The sequence below is a fragment of the Oncorhynchus mykiss genome, chromosome 17 (genome assembly GCF_057628025.1).
Source record: "Oncorhynchus mykiss isolate SJ-2025 chromosome 17, ASM5762802v1, whole genome shotgun sequence".
NCBI lineage: Eukaryota > Metazoa > Chordata > Actinopteri > Salmoniformes > Salmonidae > Oncorhynchus > Oncorhynchus mykiss.
The window spans coordinates 5446348-5464830 of NC_143038.1; the positions used below are offsets into that span (position 1 = coordinate 5446348).

Genomic DNA, 18483 nt, shown 5'->3' on the forward strand with positions numbered 1-18483 from the left:
AGAATGTGAAAGGTTGATTAAAGACACACACACAGAGACATGGGAAAGGGCATACCTAGTGGAAACGGGGATACCTAGTAGAAATGGGGATACCTAGTGGGAAAGGGGATACCTAGTGGAAACAGGGATACCTAGTGGAAACGGGGATACCTAGTGGGAAAGGGGATACCTAGTGGGAAAGGGGATACCTAGTGGAAACAGGGATACCTAGTAGAAATGGGGATACCTAGTAGAAATGGGGATACCTAGTGGGAAAGGGGATACCTAGTGGAAACAGGGATACCTAGTGGGAAAGGGGATACCTAGTGGGAAAGGGGATACCTAGTGGAAACAGGGATACCTAGTAGAAATGGGGATACCTAGTAGAAATGGGGATACCTAGTGGGAAAGGGGATACCTAGTGGAAACAGGGATACCTAGTGGAAACGGGGATACCTAGTGGGAAAGGGGATACCTAGTGGAAACGGGGATACCTAGTAGAAATGGGGATACCTAGTAGAAATGGGGATACCTAGTGGGAAAGGGGATACCTAGTGGAAACAGGGATACCTAGTGGGAAAGGGGATACCTAGTGGGAAAGGGGATACCTAGTGGAAACAGGGATACCTAGTAGAAATGGGGATACCTAGTAGAAATGGGGATACCTAGTGGGAAAGGGGATACCTAGTGGAAACAGGGATACCTAGTGGAAACGGGGATACCTAGTGGGAAAGGGGATACCTAGTGGAAACGGGGATACCTAGTGGAAACGGGGATACCTAGTGGAAACGGGGATACCTAGTGGGAAAGGGGATACCTAGTGGAAACGGGGATACCTAGTGGAAACGGGGATACCTAGTGGAAACGGGGATACCTAGTGGAAACGGGGATACCTAGTGGGAAAGGGGATACCTAGTGGAAACGGGGATACCTAGTGGAAACGGGGATACCTAGTGGAAACGGGGATACCTAGTGGAAACGGGCATACCTAGTGGAAACGGGGATACCTAGTGGAAACGGGCATACCTAGTGGAAACGGGGATACCTAGTAGAAATGGGGATACCTAGTGGGAAAGGGGATACCTAGTGGAAACGGGGATACCTAGTAGAAATGGGGATACCTAGTGGGAAAGGGGATACCTAGTGGAAACAGGGATACCTAGTGGAAACGGGGATACCTAGTAGAAACGGGGATACCTAGTGGGAAAGGGGATACCTAGTGGAAAAGGGGATACCTAGTGGAAACGGGGATACCTAGTGGAAAGGCAGATTTTTACACCTTGACGGTTCGGGGATTTGAACCAGCAACCTTTCGGTTACTAGCCCAACACTCTTAACCGCCAGGCCACCTGCCACCCCGGGGACACCTACAGGTTGACAGGTTGACAGGTTGACAGACAGACAGACAGACAGACAGACAGACAGACAGACAGACAGACAGACAGAGTGACAGACAGACAGACAGAGTGACAGACAGACAGACAGAGTGACAGACAGAGTGACAGACAGAGTGACAGACAGACAGACAGAGACAGTGTAAGATCAAAGTGAAGAAGACTGAACTCACACACAGGACGTGCAGGGCCACAGCTCCTTCTGTCCTCTCCTTGTGGGTAAACAGATCTGTAGGGAACTCGTGCAAAGCTGGAAGAGACAGAGATTTCGGGTTACACAAGCAAGAGATTGTGTGTGTGTGTGTCTGTGTGGATGGATTGTGTGCGTGTGTGTGTTCTGACGTCTGTCCTGTGAGGTCAATGCTACTAGCAAGCTAATGGAGGACACAGAACTCATATGAACTGACAAGGGCTGGCCCTGCAGCACCTTGCCTAAAGGTGTATTTGTGTGTGTTTGTGTGTGTGTGTGCATACCTGCGTCCGTCCATCTGTGAGTGTGTGTCTGTATGTAGCATCCTGCCACGGATTGTGTGTGTGTGTGTGTGTGTGTGTGTGTGCACACCTCCTGAGAACTGAAAGACCCACCAGAGGAGAAGAGAAAAAGAGATGGAAAAAGTGAGAGCGAAGAAGAGGACAAAGAGAGGGCAGAGATGAGAGAGTAAAAATAGAGCTCAGGATTAGGATATGTAGGGTGAGGAGGAGAGAGGGAGGAGAGGGGGATGAGAAGAGGGGAAAATTATACATGGAAAGAGAGTTGGGCTACAAGAGGAAAAGGTACAAGAAGCACTAGAAGCTATCACTCCTTATTGTGCATAAAAAAAGTGTGTAAGAGAGAGAAAGGGAGAGGGGAAATGAGAGAGGGGAAATGAGAGAGGGGAAAAGAGAGAGGGGAAATAAAGAGGGAAAAGAGAGAGGGGGAAAGAGAGAGGGGAAATAGAGAGGGGAAAGAGAGAGGGAGGAAAGAGAGGGGAAAAGAGAGAGGGGAAAATAGAGAGGGGAAAAGAGAGAGGGGGAAATAGAGAGGGGAAAAGAGAGAGGGGGAAAGAGAGAGGGGGAAAGAGAGAGGGTGGAAAGAGAGAGGGTGGAAAGAGAGGGGAAAATAGAGAGGGGGAAAGAGAGAGGGGAAAATAGAGAGGGGAAAAGAGAGAGGGGGAAATAGAGAGGGGAAAGACAGAGGGGGGAATAGAGAGGGGAAAAGAGAGAGGGGAAAATAGAGAGGGGAAACGAGAGAGGGGGAAGAGAGGGGAAAAGAGAGAGGGGGAAAGAGAGAGGGGAAAAGAGAGAGGGGGAAAGAGAGAGGGGAAAAGAGAGAGGGGGAAAGAGAGAGGGGGAAAGAGAGAGGGGGAAAGAGAGAGGGGGAAAGAGAGAGGGTGGAAAGAGAGAGGGTGGAAAGAGAGGGGAAAAGAGAGAGGGGGAAAGAGAGAGGGGAAAATAGAGAGGGGAAAAGAAAGAGGGGAAAAGAGAGAGGGGGAAATAGAGAGGGGAAAGAGAGAGGGGGAAATAGAGAGGGGAAAAGAGAGAGGGGAAAATAGAGAGGGGAAACGAGAGATGGGGAAGAGAGGGGAAAAGAGAGAGGGGGAAAGAGAGAGGGGAAGAGAGAGAGGGGGAAAGAGAGAGGGGGAAAGGAGAGGGGAAAAGAGAGAGGGGAAAATAGAGAGGGGGAAAGAGAGAGGGGAAAAGAGAGAGGGGGAAAGAGAGAGGGGAAAAGAGAGAGGGGGAAAGAGAGAGGGGAAAAGAGAGAGGGGGAAAGAGAGAGGGGGAAAGAGAGAGGGTGGAAAGAGAGAGGGTGGAAAGAGAGGGGAAAAGAGAGAGGGGGAAAGAGAGAGGGGAAAAGAGAGAGGGGGAAAGAGAGAGGGGGAAAGAGAGAGGGGGAAAGAGAGAGGGGGAAAGAGAGAGGGGGAAAGAGAGAGGGTGGAAAGAGAGAGGGTGGAAAGAGAGGGGAAAAGAGAGAGGGGGAAAGAGAGAGGGGAAAATAGAGAGGGGAAAAGAGAGAGGGGAAAAGAGAGAGGGGGAAATAGAGAGGGGAAAGAGAGAGGGGAAAGAGAGAGGGGGAAATAGAGAGGGGAAAAGAGAGAGGGAAAATAGAGAGGGGAAACGAGAGATGGGGAAGAGAGGGGAAAAGAGAGAGGGGGAAAGAGAGAGGGGAAAAGAGAGAGGGGGAAAGAGAGAGGGGGAAAGGAGAGGGGAAAAGAGAGAGGGGAACGAGAGAGGGTGGAAAGAGAGGGGAAAAGAGAGAGGGGGAAGAGAGAGGGGAAAGAGAGGGGAAATAAAGAGGGAAAAGAGAGAGGGGGAAAGAGAGAGGGGAAATGAGAGGGGGGAAATAGAGAGGGGAAAGAGAGAGGGAGGAATGAGAGGGGAAAAGAGAGAGGGGAAAATAGAGAGGGGAAAAGAGAGGGGAAAAGAAAGAGGGTGGAAAGAGAGGGGAAAGAGAGAGGGGGAAATAGAGAGGGAAACGAGAGAGGGGTAAATAGAGAGGGGAAAGAGAGAGGGTGGAAAGAGAGAAGGTGGAAAGAGAGAGGGGAAAGAGAGAGGGGAAATAGAGAGGGGAAAAGAGAGAGGGGGAAATAGAGAGGGTGGAAAGAGAGGGGGAAATAGAGAGGGGAAGAGAGAGGGGAAAAGAGAGAGGGGAAAAGAGAGAGGGGAAAGAGAGAGGGTGGAAAGAGAGGGGAAAAGAGAGAGGGGAAAGAGAGAGGGGAAAGAGAGAGGGGGAAATAGAGAGGGGGAAATAGAGAGGGGGAAATAGAGAGGGTGGAAAGAGAGGGGAAAAGAGAGAGGGGAAAATAGAGAGGGGAAAGAGAGAGGGAAAAATAGAGAGGGGAAAAGAGAGAGGGGGAAATAGAGAGGGGAAAGAGAGAGGGTGGAAAGAGAGGGGAAAAGAGAGAGGGGGAAAGAGAGAGGGGAAAATAGAGAGGGGAATAGAGAGAGGGGAAAAGAGAGAGGGGAAATAGATAGGGGAAAAGAGAGGGGAAAAGAGAGAGGGGAAATAGAGAGGGGAAACGAGAGAGGGGGAAATAGAGAGGGGAAAGAGAGAGGGTGGAAAGAGAGGGGAAAAGAGAGAGGGGAAAATAGAGAGGGGAAAAGAGAGAGGGGAAAAGAGAGAGGGGGAAAGAGAGAGGGGAAAAGAGAGAGGGGGAAAGGAGAGGGGAAAAGAGAGAGGGGAAAATAGAGAGGGGAAAAGAGAGAGGGGGAAATAGAGAGGGGAAAGAGAGAGGGTGGAAAGAGAGGGGAAAAGAGAGAGGGGAAAAGAGAGGGGAAATGAGAGAGGGGAAAATAGAGAGGGGAAAAGAGAGAGGGGGAAATAGAGAGGGAAAAGAGAGAGGGGAAAAGAGAGGGGAAAAGAGAGAGGGGAAAAGAGAGAGGGGAAAATAGAGAGGGGAAAAGAGAGGGGAAAAGAGAGAGGGGAAAAGAGAGAGGGGAAAGAGAGAGGGGAAAGAGAGAGGGGAAAAGAAGGGGGAAAGAGAGGGGAAAAAAGAGAGGGGAAAAGAGAGAGGGGGAAATAGAGAGGGGGAAATAGAGAGTAAGAAAAAGGAGAGAAAAATAAGACAGAAAGAAAAAGAGCTTAAATACCTAGGTTATCCTCTCACTCCACACTTCCTTCCCTCTCTCTCCATTCATACATTCTCCTTCCCTCTCCCTCCATTTATTAATTCTCCTTCCCTCTCCATATATTCATTCTACTTCCCTCACATTCATTCTCCTTCCCTCTCCCTCCATTCATTCATTCTACTTCCCTCTCCCTCCATTCATTCATTCTCCTTCCCTCTCCCTCCATTCATTCTCCTTCCCTCTCCCTCCATTCATTCATTCTCCTTCCCTCTCCCTCCATTCATTCTCCCTCCCTCCCTCCATTCATTCTTCTTCCCTCTCCCTCCATTCATTCTACTTCCCTCTCCCTCCATTCATTCTACTTCCCTCTCCCTCCATTCATTCATTCTACTTCCCTCTCCCTCCATTCATTATCCTTCCCTCTCCCTCCATTCATTCTACTTCCCTCTCCCTCCATTCATTCTACTTCCCTCTCCCTCCATTCATTCATTCTCCTTCCCTCTCCCTCCATTCATTAATTCTACTTCCCTCTCCCTCCATTCATTCTACTTCCCTCTCCCTCCATTCATTCTACTTCCCTCTCCCTCCATTCATTCTACTTGCCTCTCCCTCCATTCATTCTACTTCCCTCTCCCTCCATTCATTCATTCATTCTACTTCCCTCTCCCTCCATTCATTCTACTTCCCTCTCCCTCCATTCATTCTACTTCCCTCTCCCTCCATTCATTCTCCTTCCCTCTCCCTCCATTCATTCTACTTCCCTCTCCCTCCATTCATTCTACTTCCATCTCCCTCCATTCATTCTCCAGGCTCCTTTCTCCTCCTCTCTTCCTTTTCTCCCTTCATCATCCCACCTCGTCCACCAATCAACAGTTTATTCATGGGCCACCGCTAACATCTGCTCCGGATTTCACCACGTTTCCACTGGAAAGGCCAGCCAGACAGTCAACGTTGTGCTAGCTAGTAGCTATAGCTAGTAGCTAGCACACCAATGCTAATAGCTGCCAATACAGAGATGCTATTCCAAATCAAATCAAAGTTTATTTGTCACGTGCGCCAAATACAACAGGTGTAGACATTACAGTGAAATTCTTACCTACAGGCCCTTAACCAACAGGGCAAATTTTAAGTAAAAAAATAGGTATTAGGTGAACAATAGATAAGTAAAGAAATAAAAACAACAGTAAAAATACAATGAAAATACAGTAGTGAGGCTATAACAGTAGTGAGGCTATAACAGTAGTGAGGCTATATACAGTAGTGAGGCTATAACAGTAGTGAGGCTATATATAGTAGTGAGGCTATATACAGTAGTGAGGCTATAACAGTAGTTAGGCTATAACAGTAGTGAGGCTATAACAGTAGTGAGGCTATATACAGTAGTGAGGCTATAACAGTAGTGAGGCTATAACAGTAGTGAGGCTATATACAGTAGTGAGGCTATATACAGTAGTGAGGCTATATACAGTAGTGAGGCTATAACAGTAGTGAGGCTATAACAGTAGTGAGGCTATAACAGTAGTGAGGCTATATACAGTAGTGAGGCTATAACAGTAGTGAGGCTATATACAGTAGTGAGGCTATAACAGTAGTGAGGCTATAACAGTAGTTAGGCTATAACAGTAGTGAGGCTATAACAGTAGTGAGGCTATATACAGTAGAGAGGCTATAACAGTAGTGAGGCTATATACAATAGTGAGGCTATATACAGTAGTGAGGCTATAACAGTAGTGAGGCTATATACAGTAGTGAGGCTATAACAGTAGTGAGGCTATATACAGTAGTGAGGCTATAACAGTAGTGAGGCTATATACAGTAGTGAGGCTATAACAGTAGTGAGGCTATAACAGTAGTGAGGCTATAACAGTAGTGAGGCTATATACAGTAGTGAGGCTATAACAGTAGTGAGGCTATAACAGTAGTGAGGCTATATACAGTAGTGAGGCTATAACAGTAGTGAGGCTATATACAGTAGTGAGGCTATAACAGTAGTGAGGCTATAACAGTAGTTAGGCTATAACAGTAGTGAGGCTATAACAGTAGTGAGGCTATATACAGTAGAGAGGCTATAACAGTAGTGAGGCTATATACAATAGTGAGGCTATATACAGTAGTGAGGCTATAACAGTAGTGAGGCTATATACAGTAGTGAGGCTATAACAGTAGTGAGGCTATATACAGTAGTGAGGCTATAACAGTAGTGAGGCTATATACAGTAGTGAGGCTATAACAGTAGTGAGGCTATAACAGTAGTGAGGCTATAACAGTAGTGAGGCTATATACAGTAGTGAGGCTATATACAGTAGTGAGGCTATAACGGTAGTGAGGCTATAACAGTAGTGAGGCTATATACAGTAGCGAGGCTATATACAGTAGCGAGGCTATAACAGTAGTGAGGCTATATACAGTAGTGAGGCTATAACAGTAGTGAGGCTATAACAGTAGTGAGGCTATAACAGTAGTGAGGCTATATACAGTAGTGAGGCTATATACAGTAGTGAGGCTATAACAGTAGTGAGGCTATAACAGTAGTGAGGCTATATACAGTAGCGAGGCTATATACAGTAGCGAGGCTATAACAGTAGTGAGGCTATAACAGCAGCGAGGCTATATACAGTAGTGAGGCTATAACAGTAGTGAGGCTATAACAGTAGTGAGGCTATAACAGTAGTGAGGCTATAACAGTAGTGAGGCTATATACAGTAGTGAGGCTATAACAGTAGTGAGGCTATAACAGTAGTGAGGCTATAACAGTAGTGAGGCTATATACAGTAGTGAGGCTATAACAGTAGTGAGGCTATAACAGTAGTGAGGCTACAGTGCCTTGCGAAAGTATTCAGCCCCCTTGAACTTTGCGACCTTTTGCCACATTTCAGGCTTCAAACATAAAGATATAAAACTGTATTTTTTGTGAAGAATCAACAACAAGTGGGACACAATCATGAAGTGGAACAACATTTACTGGATATTTCAAACTTTTTTAACAAATCAAAAACTGAAAAATTGGGCGTGAAAAATTATTCAGCCCCCTTAAGTTAATACTTTGTAGCGCCACCTTTTGCTGCGATTACAGCTGTAAGTCGCTTGGGGTATGTCTCTATCAGTTTTGCACATCGAGAGACTGACATTTTTTCCCATTCCTCCTTGCAAAACAGCTCGAGCTCAGTGAGGTTGGATGGAGAGCATTTGTGAACGGCAGTTTTCAGTTCTTTCCACAGATTCTCGATTGGATTCAGGTCTGGACTTTGACTTGGCCATTCTAACACCTGGATATGTTTATTTTTGAACCATTCCATTGTAGATTTTGCTTTATGTTTTGGATCATTGTCTTGTTGGAAGACAAATCTCCGTCCCAGTCTCAGGTCTTTTGCAGACTCCATCAGGTTTTCTTCCAGAATGGTCCTGTATTTGGCTCCATCCATCTTCCCATCAATTTTAACCATCTTCCCTGTACCTGCTGAAGAAAAGCAGGCCCAAACCATGATGCTGCCACCACCATGTTTGACAGTGGGGATGGTGTGTTCAGCTGTGTTGCTTTTACGCCAAACATAACGTTTTGCATTGTTGCCAAAAAGTTCAATTTTGGTTTCATCTGACCAGACCACCTTCTTCCACATGTTTGGTGTTTCTCCCAGGTGGCTTGTGGCAAACTTTAAACAACACTTTTTATGGATATCTTTAAGAAATGGCTTTCTTCCTGCCACTCTTCCATAAAGGCCAGATTTGTGCAATATACGACTGATTGTTGTCCTATGGACAGAGTCTCCCACCTCAGCTGTATATCTCTGCAGTTCATCCAGAGTGATCATGGGCCTCTTGGCTGCATCTCTGATCAGTCTTCTCCTTGTATGAGCTGAAAGTTTAGAGGGACGGCCAGGTCTTGGTAGATTTGCAGTGGTCTGATACTCCTTCCATTTCAATATTATCGCTTGCACAGTGCTCCTTGGGATGTTTAAAGCTTGGGAAATCTTTTTGTATCCAAATCCGGCTTTAAACTTCTTCACAACAGTATCTCGGACCTGCCTGGTGTGTTCCTTGTTCTTCATGATGCTCTCTGCGCTTTTAACGGACCTCTGAGACTATCACAGTGCAGGTGCATTTATACGGAGACTTGATTACACACAGGTGGATTGTATTTATCATCATTAGTCATTTAGGTCAACATTGGATCATTCAGAGATCCTCACTGAACTTCTGGAGAGAGTTTGCTGCACTGAACGTAAAGGGGCTGAATAATTTTGCACGCCCAATTTTTCAGTTTTTGATTTGTTAAAAAAGTTTGAAATATCCAATAAATGTCGTTCCACTTCATGATTGTGTCCCACTTGTTGTTGATTCTTCACAAAAAAATACAGTTTTATATCTTTATGTTTGAAGCCTGAAATGTGGCAAAAGGTCGCAAAGTTCAAGGGGGCCGAATACTTTCGCAAGGCACTGTATATACAGTAGTGAGGCTATAACAGTAGTGAGGCTATAACAGTAGTGAGGCTATATACAGTAGCGAGGCTATAACAGTAGTGAGGCTATAACAGTAGTGAGGCTATAACAGTAGTGAGGCTATAACAGTAGTGAGGCTATATACAGTAGTGAGGCTATAACAGTAGTGAGACTATATACAGTAGTGAGGCTGTATACAGTAGTGAGGCTATAACAGTAGTGAGGCTATAACAGTAGTGAGGCTATAACAGTAGTGAGACTATGCATATATGATAAACAGAGAGTAGCAGTAGCGTAAAAGAGGGCTTGGATAGTCCGGGTAGCCAATTTGTGGGGGCACCGGTTAGTCTGGCTAATTGAGGTAGTATGTACTTGAAAGTATAGTTAAAGGGACTATGCATATATGATAAACAGAGAGTAGCAGCGTAAAAGAGGGGTTGGGGGGAGACAATGCAAATAGTGCTAACTACTGCTAACTAAAATGCGATTTCACCACTTTTCACTGGACAGGCCAGCCAGACAGTTAGGCTAACTATAGTAGTTAATACAGCAATGTGATGCTATTGCTAACATAAGCTAGCATTCTTTGTTTATTTGAACACATTTCCACTGAAAAAGCCCATCCAGTCAGCTAGCTACAGCAGCTGAATCCCAACACTCTAAAATGGCTTTTCCTCCTCACCTGCATAAACTTAGTTCACCTCTTCCCAACCTTTCAGCTTCTACCATTCCCTGACTCATTCACACCGCAAACTAACTCAACCTCTCAACACCTCCATGTTCCTGAGCGAATGCACTCTATTATCTTCTCACACTCTCCTGCTGACCTGAGACATACTGTGTTGGCTCAGATGTTGTCCTTTCCAGCAACGACGATGGATGAGTAAACAGGCCGGCACAGTACAGCTCAGCGGTTGCTCAGCTCAGTAGTATGAAAGGGGCCTAGTTCTCTGGTGACCCGTGTGCCGTACATTCTGCATGTGTTTGGTTGAACACACGTCTGTTCCTATGTTATATTAGGAAACTTGTCTAACACCACGCAGAGCTCACAGTAAAACAACACAGAGAGTAGAGAGCAGGAGGAGCACGGACATATCATGGTGTGTGTGTATGTGTGTGTGTGTGTGTGTGTGTATCTTGGTGTTTGCAGCTGGATGTGTTTAATTTTTACAGCTACGAGTGCTACATGCACACACACACACACACACACACACACACACACACACACACAGATCAAGACGCCTGCCCTGCCTACGCCTTTTCTGTTCTGTTTGCTAAGGAAAACACATTATTACGATGGGAAATAAACATTATAGAGAGTATAAAGGGATCTGCTCTAGGAACCAGGGAGAGAACCAGACAGACAGAAAACAAAAGAAAAGGAAGAAAGAGAGGGAAGGCCTTCACAGACAGAAGATAAAACCTTCTAATGACTGTTCAGATGAAGATGGGTTGTTCATTCCTACTGTAGAATTCCCATAGGGACAGGCATCATTCACACAAACACATTACACAGACATTAAGTTCATGCATGAGTACATTACTACTGAAGTACTAAAATTCTACCATCCCCATTCATCTTTAACATCGAATAATGTCAAACCATAGAGTTGCATAGAGGGCGGGCACCTGGCCCAAATCCTGTTTTATCATAGGCCCCTGCTGCCACAGAGGAGGCCATTACATCTCTATGGGTGAAACTGAAAACCCAGCAGTGGGTGCTACAAAGGAGAGTGTGTATGTGTGTGTGTGTGTGTGTGTGTGTGTGTGTGAGTGTGTGTGTGTGTGTGTGTGTGTAGCATGGCAGAGTGTAATGGAGTCAGTGTGCCCAGACTAATGCCCATTGCCAGAGGGATACAGGCAGCAGATGCGCCCAGCCATGTCCAACACTCCACCACCCTGGCCCTCGCTACTGTGAACAGTACCACGATGCCAGATACCAACTCACAGCCAAGTACACACCCTTCCACACACATACACACAAGGTATGAGAAATTGTGTGCATACACAATCAAGCAAGTATGCACGCACACACACACTCCCGCCAATGGCACAAACACTCTAAAAGCATCTAAAAAAAACACGGAACGTAGAGACGGTACAGTATCTCTTCTAAAGTTATCATCTTTGTCTGACTCTGAATGGACTAAAGACAAAAAGCAGGAAGTGAATATAACCCCCCCCCCACCCCCCCCTCCAGATGCCAATCCATCTGTACTGCCTAACTACTGACTTTTATGGAATTGTTGCATTTGAGATATGAGTCACCTGATTCTATTCAGTCAGTGTACAACGCCGAGGCAATAGGAGGGCCATTTCAAGAGCACAAAAGATGCCTGTGCTTTAGAAGAAAAAAGGGACAGCTGGCTTCTCCATAGTCCATAAACAGGGTGAATGTACTGAGTGTGTGTGTGTGTTCTTCGTCGGGAGAAAGCAGTAACACACCTGTAGAAGGACAAAGGAGGTCAGAGAGAAAGAGAGAAAGAAAGGTAGAAATGGGACGTGAATAAAGTTGTGTGTTGCAGTATGAAGGTTATCCTCTCAACAAAGGTACAGTAACATGGTGGATTAATGATAGTAGACTCATGAAACAAGTTATCTTGTACTGTACTGTTTTGTACTCACTCATGTACATGCCATTACTGTAGACAGGCAGGCTTGCGCACACACGCACACGCACACACACACACACACACACACACACACACACACACACACACACACACACACACACACACACACACACACACACACACACACACACACACAAACACACACACACACACACCGATTCTAGCTCTGTCTTTTAAAGAGGTAAGTAACACATGACCACTCATGTCACACATAGACAACATCTACATGACAGACAACATCTAAATGACAGATATTAAGATCTAAATGACAGATATCACGTCACGTTAATTCTAATATTGTTATCATGTCATAATGACCATGTCAAATAAAGTTACCATAGCATTATACTACTTTATATCTATGTAATATTTAAGGGACAGAATCTGCCTTGAATGGAGTTCACATCTCTTCACTCACTCCTATTTGATATAATCAACTCCACTACTTGTGTCGGAGTGAGTGCTAGCTGGCGACGTAGCCAAGTGCAAGCCGAGGCAGCAACCCACTCCATAGCAACGGTGTCTTCTTCAGAGGGAGGGGGTTTAAGTGGCAGAGGGAGAGAGGTGCACAAAAATAATACACATCTTTAACCTGGGGGCAGACTCTCACTAGTATACAGTACATTGTCCATTAGCATTGACGTGCTCTATAGATACAAGGTTGGCGGAGTGTGTGTGTCCGTACGACTTACCATTTTCACTAGATCCAGATGTATATTATGGAAAGGGAATGTTGGAGGAATACAATATATGGAAAGATGAGGTACTGCTAGTATTCATTATCAGAATAATGGCTACTGTGGGTGGAAGATATGGAAAGCGTTTAGGCTTGAACGTCAGTAAGAAAATGCATACAGTCATACAGTGGCTTGCGAAAGTATTCACGCCCTTTGGCATTTTTCCTATTTTGTTGCCTTACAACCTGGAATCAAAATTGATTTTTGGGGGGTTTGTATCATTTGATTTATACAACATGCCTACCACTTTGAAGATGCAAAATATTTTTTTCTAGTGAAACAAACAAGAAAACTTGAGTGTGCATAACTATTCACCCTCCCAAAGTCAATACTTTGTAGAGCCACCTTTTGCAGTATTTATGAGGTATGTATCTATAAGCTTGGCACATCTGGCCCCTGGGATTTTTGCCCATTCTTCAAGGCAAATCTTTAAGTCATACCACAGATTCTCAATTTGATTGCAGTCTGGGCTTTCACTAGGTCATTCCAAGACATTTAAATGTTTCCCCTTAAACAATCAAGTGTTGTTTTAGCAGTATACTTAGGGTCAATTTCCTGCTGGAAGGTGAAGCTCCGTCCCAGTCTCAAATCTCTGGAAGACTGAAACAGGTTTCCCTCAAGAATTTCCTTGTGCGCCATCCATCATTCCTTCAATTCTGACCAGTTTCCCGGTCCCTGCCGATGAAAAACATCCCCACAGCATGGTGGTGGCAGCATCATGCTTCACTGTGGGGATGGTGTTCTCAGGGTGATGAGAGGTGTTGGGTTTGCGCCAGACATAGCGTTTTCCTTGATGGCCAAAAAGCTCCATTTTAGTTTCATCTGACCAGAGTATCTTCTTACATATGTTTGGGGAGTCTCCCACATGCCTGTTGGCGAACACCAAATGTGTTTGCTTATTTTTTTCTTTAAGCAATGGCTTTTTTCTGCCAGAGCCCAGCTCTGTGGAGTGTACAGCTTAAAGTGGTCCTATGGACAGATACTCCAATCTCCACTGTGGAGCTTTGCAGCTCCTTCAGGGTTATCTTTGGTCTCTTTGTTGCCTCTCTGGTTAATGCCCTCCTTGCCTGGTCCATGAGTTTTGGTGGGCAGCCCAACCCTGATCTGTACTTCTCCCCAACTTTGTCCCAGACCTGTTGGAGAGCTCCCTGGTCTTAATGGTGCCGCTTGCTTGATGGTGCCCCTTGCTTAGTTGTGTTGCAGACTCTGGGGCCTTTCAGAACAGGTGTATAAATATTGAGATCATGTGACAGATCATGTGACACTTAGATTGCAGACAGGTGGACTTTATTTTTTTAATTATGTGACTTCTGAATGTAATTGGTTGCACCAGATATTATTTAGGGGCTTCATGGCAAAGAATACATATGCACGCACCATTTTCCATTTTGATTTATTTGTTCTTTTTTAAACAAGTTATTTTTTTCATTTCACCTTACCAATATGGACTATTTTCTGTATGTCCATTACATGAAATCCAAATAAAAATCTATTTAAATGACAGGTTGTAATGCAAAAATAAGTGGAAAGCGCCAAGGGGGATGAATACTTTTGCAAGGCACTGTATGTGTTATGGTCTATAACGTGTTATGGTCTCAACTGAAAACCCCCACAGGACATATCTCTCTCTCCAGGCTACCTTCTCCACTTTGCTAATGGCCTCACAAGACAGCGACCGACCGACCGACCGACAGACCGACAGACAGACAGACAGACAGACAGACAGACAGACAGACAGACAGACAGACAGACAGAGACAGACAGTGAGAGAGAGAGAGTGAGAAAGAATGTGCACATCAAGAGTGTACATCAAAGAGATAGGAGAGAAAGAGATATAGAGAAAAGGAGGGCAAGAAAGGACAAGAGAGCTCCTCCTCCAGGCTGTCTGAGCCTGGCCTGGAACACCATGGTAATTAGCACGAGGTTAGCTGGGTTTACTGAGGTGGCTCTAGACTTCTATTGCTGGCTATAATAAATACACACACACACGCGCGCACGCACGCACGCACACACACACACACACACACACCCTCCCACCCACCCTGTGTTGGCTATAACACTCAGCCAGGTCATTCGTGATACAAGTCAGTATTCCACATCCATCCATGTCTGAGGAAGTCGGGAGATGACGTGGAAACCTGCCACTAGGGGCAACAGTGCACGTTGTTATCTTCAAGTCGGTTACGGTAAAGCCTCTGATTCCAAAAGTGTGAATATTTTTGTTTAAAGCCTTCCCAAACGTATACCCTTATCTTAACCATTTGGAGTTAATGCCCAAACTTAACCCTAACCTGAAACATTCTGAGTTAATGTCTAAACTAAACCTTAAACACCTCGAAATTTGAGTTTGGAACAACTTACAAACATTTGATTTGAGAAACATAGATGAACGTCTAATTATGTCGCGAGACTGTGAGAGCTGGTAGATAACACTGACTCCATATGTATGCACAAGTGGACACACACACACACGTGCATACACACTGCCAGCACCCCACTCAATTCTCTCTGCAATCATAAGCCAGTCTTCCAGTTCATTCCTCACTAAAAAGCTCAATCAGAGGAAGTCAATGCATCAATCAGCAATCAGACCTCAGTGAGCTGTACTCCCTCTCTCTCCCACCCTCACTCTGCTGCTCGCTCTCTCTCTCTCTCTCTCTCTCTCTCTCTCCCACCCTCACTCTGCTGCTCTCTCTCCCTCTAATGGTCTCTCACTCCCCCTCTTTCTCTAAGTGTCCCCGCCTCCCTCCTGCCTTTCTCTAACTGCCCCCCCTATCTCTCCCTCTCCCCCCTCTCTTTAACTATCTCTCCCCCCTCTCTCTCTCTCTCCCTCTCTCACTCTAAGGGTCTGTCTCCCTCCCTCCCTCTCTCACTCAAATGGTCTCTCTCTCCCCCTCTTTCTCTAACTGTCCCCCCTCCCTCCCTCCCTCCCTCCCTCCCTCCCTCCCTCCCTCCCTCCCTCCCTCCCTCCCTCCCTCCCTCCCTCACTCTAATGGTCTCTCTCTCCCCCTCTTTCTCTAACTGTACCCTCACTCTCCCTCTCTCTCACTCTAATGGTCTCTCTCTCCCACTTCTCTCTAACTGTCCCCCCTCTCTCCCTCCCTCACTCCCTCACTCAAATGGTCTCTCTCTCCCCCTCTTTCTCTAACTGTACCCTCTCTCTCCCTCTCTCTCACTCTAATGGTCTCTCTCTCCCCCTCTTTCTCTAACTGTCCCGCCTCTCTTCCTCTCTCTCACTCTAATGGTCTCTCTCCCACTTCTCTCTAACTGTCCCCCCTCTCTTCCTCTCTCTCACTCTAATGGTCTCTCTCTCCCACTTCTCTCTAACTGTCCCCCCTCTCGCCCTCCCTCACTCCCTCACTCAAATGGTCTCTCTCTCCCCCTCTTTCTCTAACTGTACCCTCTCTCTCCCTCTCTCTCATTTTAATGGTCTCTCTCTCCCCCTCTTTCTCTAACTGTCCCCCCTCTCTTCCTCTCCCTCACTCTAATGGTCTCTCTCTCCCACTTCTCTCTAACTGTACCCTCTCTTCCTCTCTCTCATTCTAATGGTCTCTCTCTCCCCCCTCTCTCTAACTGTCCCCCCCCCCTCTCTCTCTCTCACTCTAATGGTCTCTCTCTCCCCCCTCTCTCTAACTGCCCCCCCCCTCTCTCTGCCTCTTTCTCTCTCTTGATTAATACAGTGTGTCATGCTGCTTCCTCTTTCAGCCATGCTCTCTTTCACTGTCTCTTACAGTACAGACTGCAAGTATCATGACTATTGGTTTCTTCTCTCTGAAGAGATGTACAGTGTCAGATGTCAACAGATTGTAAGGGATAGTTCATCACTTTGGGAAACATGCCATGTGCTGTGTGTGGGTACTACGTGTGTGGGTACTGTATGTGTGGGTACTGTATGTGTGGGTACTGTGTGTGTGGGTACTGTGTGTGTGGGTACTGTATGTGTGGGTAATGTGTGTGTGGGTAATGTGTGTGTGGGTACTGTGTGTGTGGGTACTGCGTGTGTGGGTACTGTATGTGTGGGTACTACGTGTGTGGGTACTACGTGTGTGGGTATTGTATGTGTGGGTACTGTATGTGTGGGTACTGTGTGTGTGGGTACTGCGTGTGTGGGTACTGTATGTGTGGGTTCTGTGTGTGTGGGTACTGTGTGTGTGAGTACTGTATGTGTGGGTACTATATGTGTGGGTACTATATGTACTGTATGTGTGGGTACTGTATGTGTGGGTACTATATGTGTGGGTACTATATGTACTGTATGTGTGGGTACTGTGTGTGTAGGTACTGTATGTGTGGGTACTGTATGTGTGAGTACTATATGTGTGGGTACTATGTGTGTGGGTACTATATGTGTGGGTACTGTATGTGTGGGTACTGTATGTGTGGGTACTATATGTACTGTATGTGAGGGTACTGTGTGTGTGGGTACTGTGTGTGTGCTATATGTACTGTATGTGTGGGTACTATATGTACTGTATGTGTGGGTACTATATGTGTGGATACTATATGTACTGTATGTGTGGGTACTGTATGTGTGGGTACTGTATGTGTGGGTACTGTATGTGTGAGTACTATATGTGTGGGTACTATGTGTGTGGGTACTATATGTGTGGGTACTGTATGTGTGGGTACTGTATGTGTGGGTACTATATGTACTGTATGTGAGGGTACTGTGTGTGTGGGTACTGTGTGTGTGGGTACTGTATGTGTGGGTACTGTATGTGTGGGTACTATATGTACTGTATGTGTGGGTACTATATGTGTGGGTACTGTATGTGTGGGTACTGTATGTGTGGGTACTATATGTACTGTATGTGTGGGTACTGTGTGTGTGGGTACTGTGTGTGTGGGTACTGTGTGTGTGGGTACTGTATGTGTGGGTACTGTGTGTGTGGGTACTGTGTGTGTGGGTACTGTATGTGTGGGTACTGCATGTGTGGGTATTACGGGTGTGGGTACTACGTGTGTGAGAACTCTGTGTGGGTACTGTGTGTGTGAGAACTGTGTGTGTGGGTACTGTATGTGTGGCTATTACGTGTGTGGGTACTACGTGTGTGGGTACTGCGTGTGTGGGTACTGTGTGTGTGGGTACTGTGTGTGTGGGTACTGTATGTGTGGGTACTGCATGTGTGGGTATTACCGGTGTGGGTACTGTATGTGTGGGTACTGTATGTGTGGGTACTACGTGTGTGAGAACTCTGTGTGGGTACTGTGTGTGAGAACTGTGTGTGTGGGTACTGTATGTGTGGGTACTGTATGTGTGGGTATTACGTGTGTGGGTACTACGTGTGTGGGTACTGTATGTGTGGGTACTGTATGTGTGGGTACTGTTTGTGTGGGTAATGTGTGTGTGGGTACTGTATGTGTGGGTACTGCATGTGTGTGGGTACTACGTGTGTGGGTACTGTGTGTGTGGGTACTACGTGTGTGTGGGTACTGTATGTGTGGGTACTACATGTGTGTGGGTACTACGTGTGGGGGTATTTTATGTGTGTGTGGGTACTACGTGTGGGTACACGTGTGTGTGGGTAAGATATTAAGTTGGCTCAGTGTATCCCACAGCCTCACATGACCATACGTTCCACTGGAGATCACTCTCTCTCTCTCTCTCTCTCTCTCTCTCTCTCTCCCCATCACTTCTGTCCTTCTCTGTTTCATTTATTTATAGTTGGAGCGAAGGGATGAAAAGTTGGAGAGCAAGAGAGCCACGTTCTGAGAGTCTTTAGGGAGATCCATCCATCCTGCAATCTTTGCAGTTTA

At 46.0% G+C, this 18483-nt stretch overlaps 1 protein-coding gene across 1 annotated transcript in view; it reads right to left on the reverse strand.

The window, feature by feature from the left end:
* The window catches only part of LOC110493529 (sodium/potassium/calcium exchanger 3), a 73358-nt gene that overhangs the window by 20896 nt on the left and 33979 nt on the right, over nucleotides 1-18483 (reverse strand). Inside the window, exon 3 of the mRNA XM_036949456.2 lies at nucleotides 1547-1623. Within this exon, the coding sequence (XP_036805351.2) occupies nucleotides 1547-1623 (77 nt within the window). The remainder of the gene's footprint in view (nucleotides 1-1546; nucleotides 1624-18483) is intronic.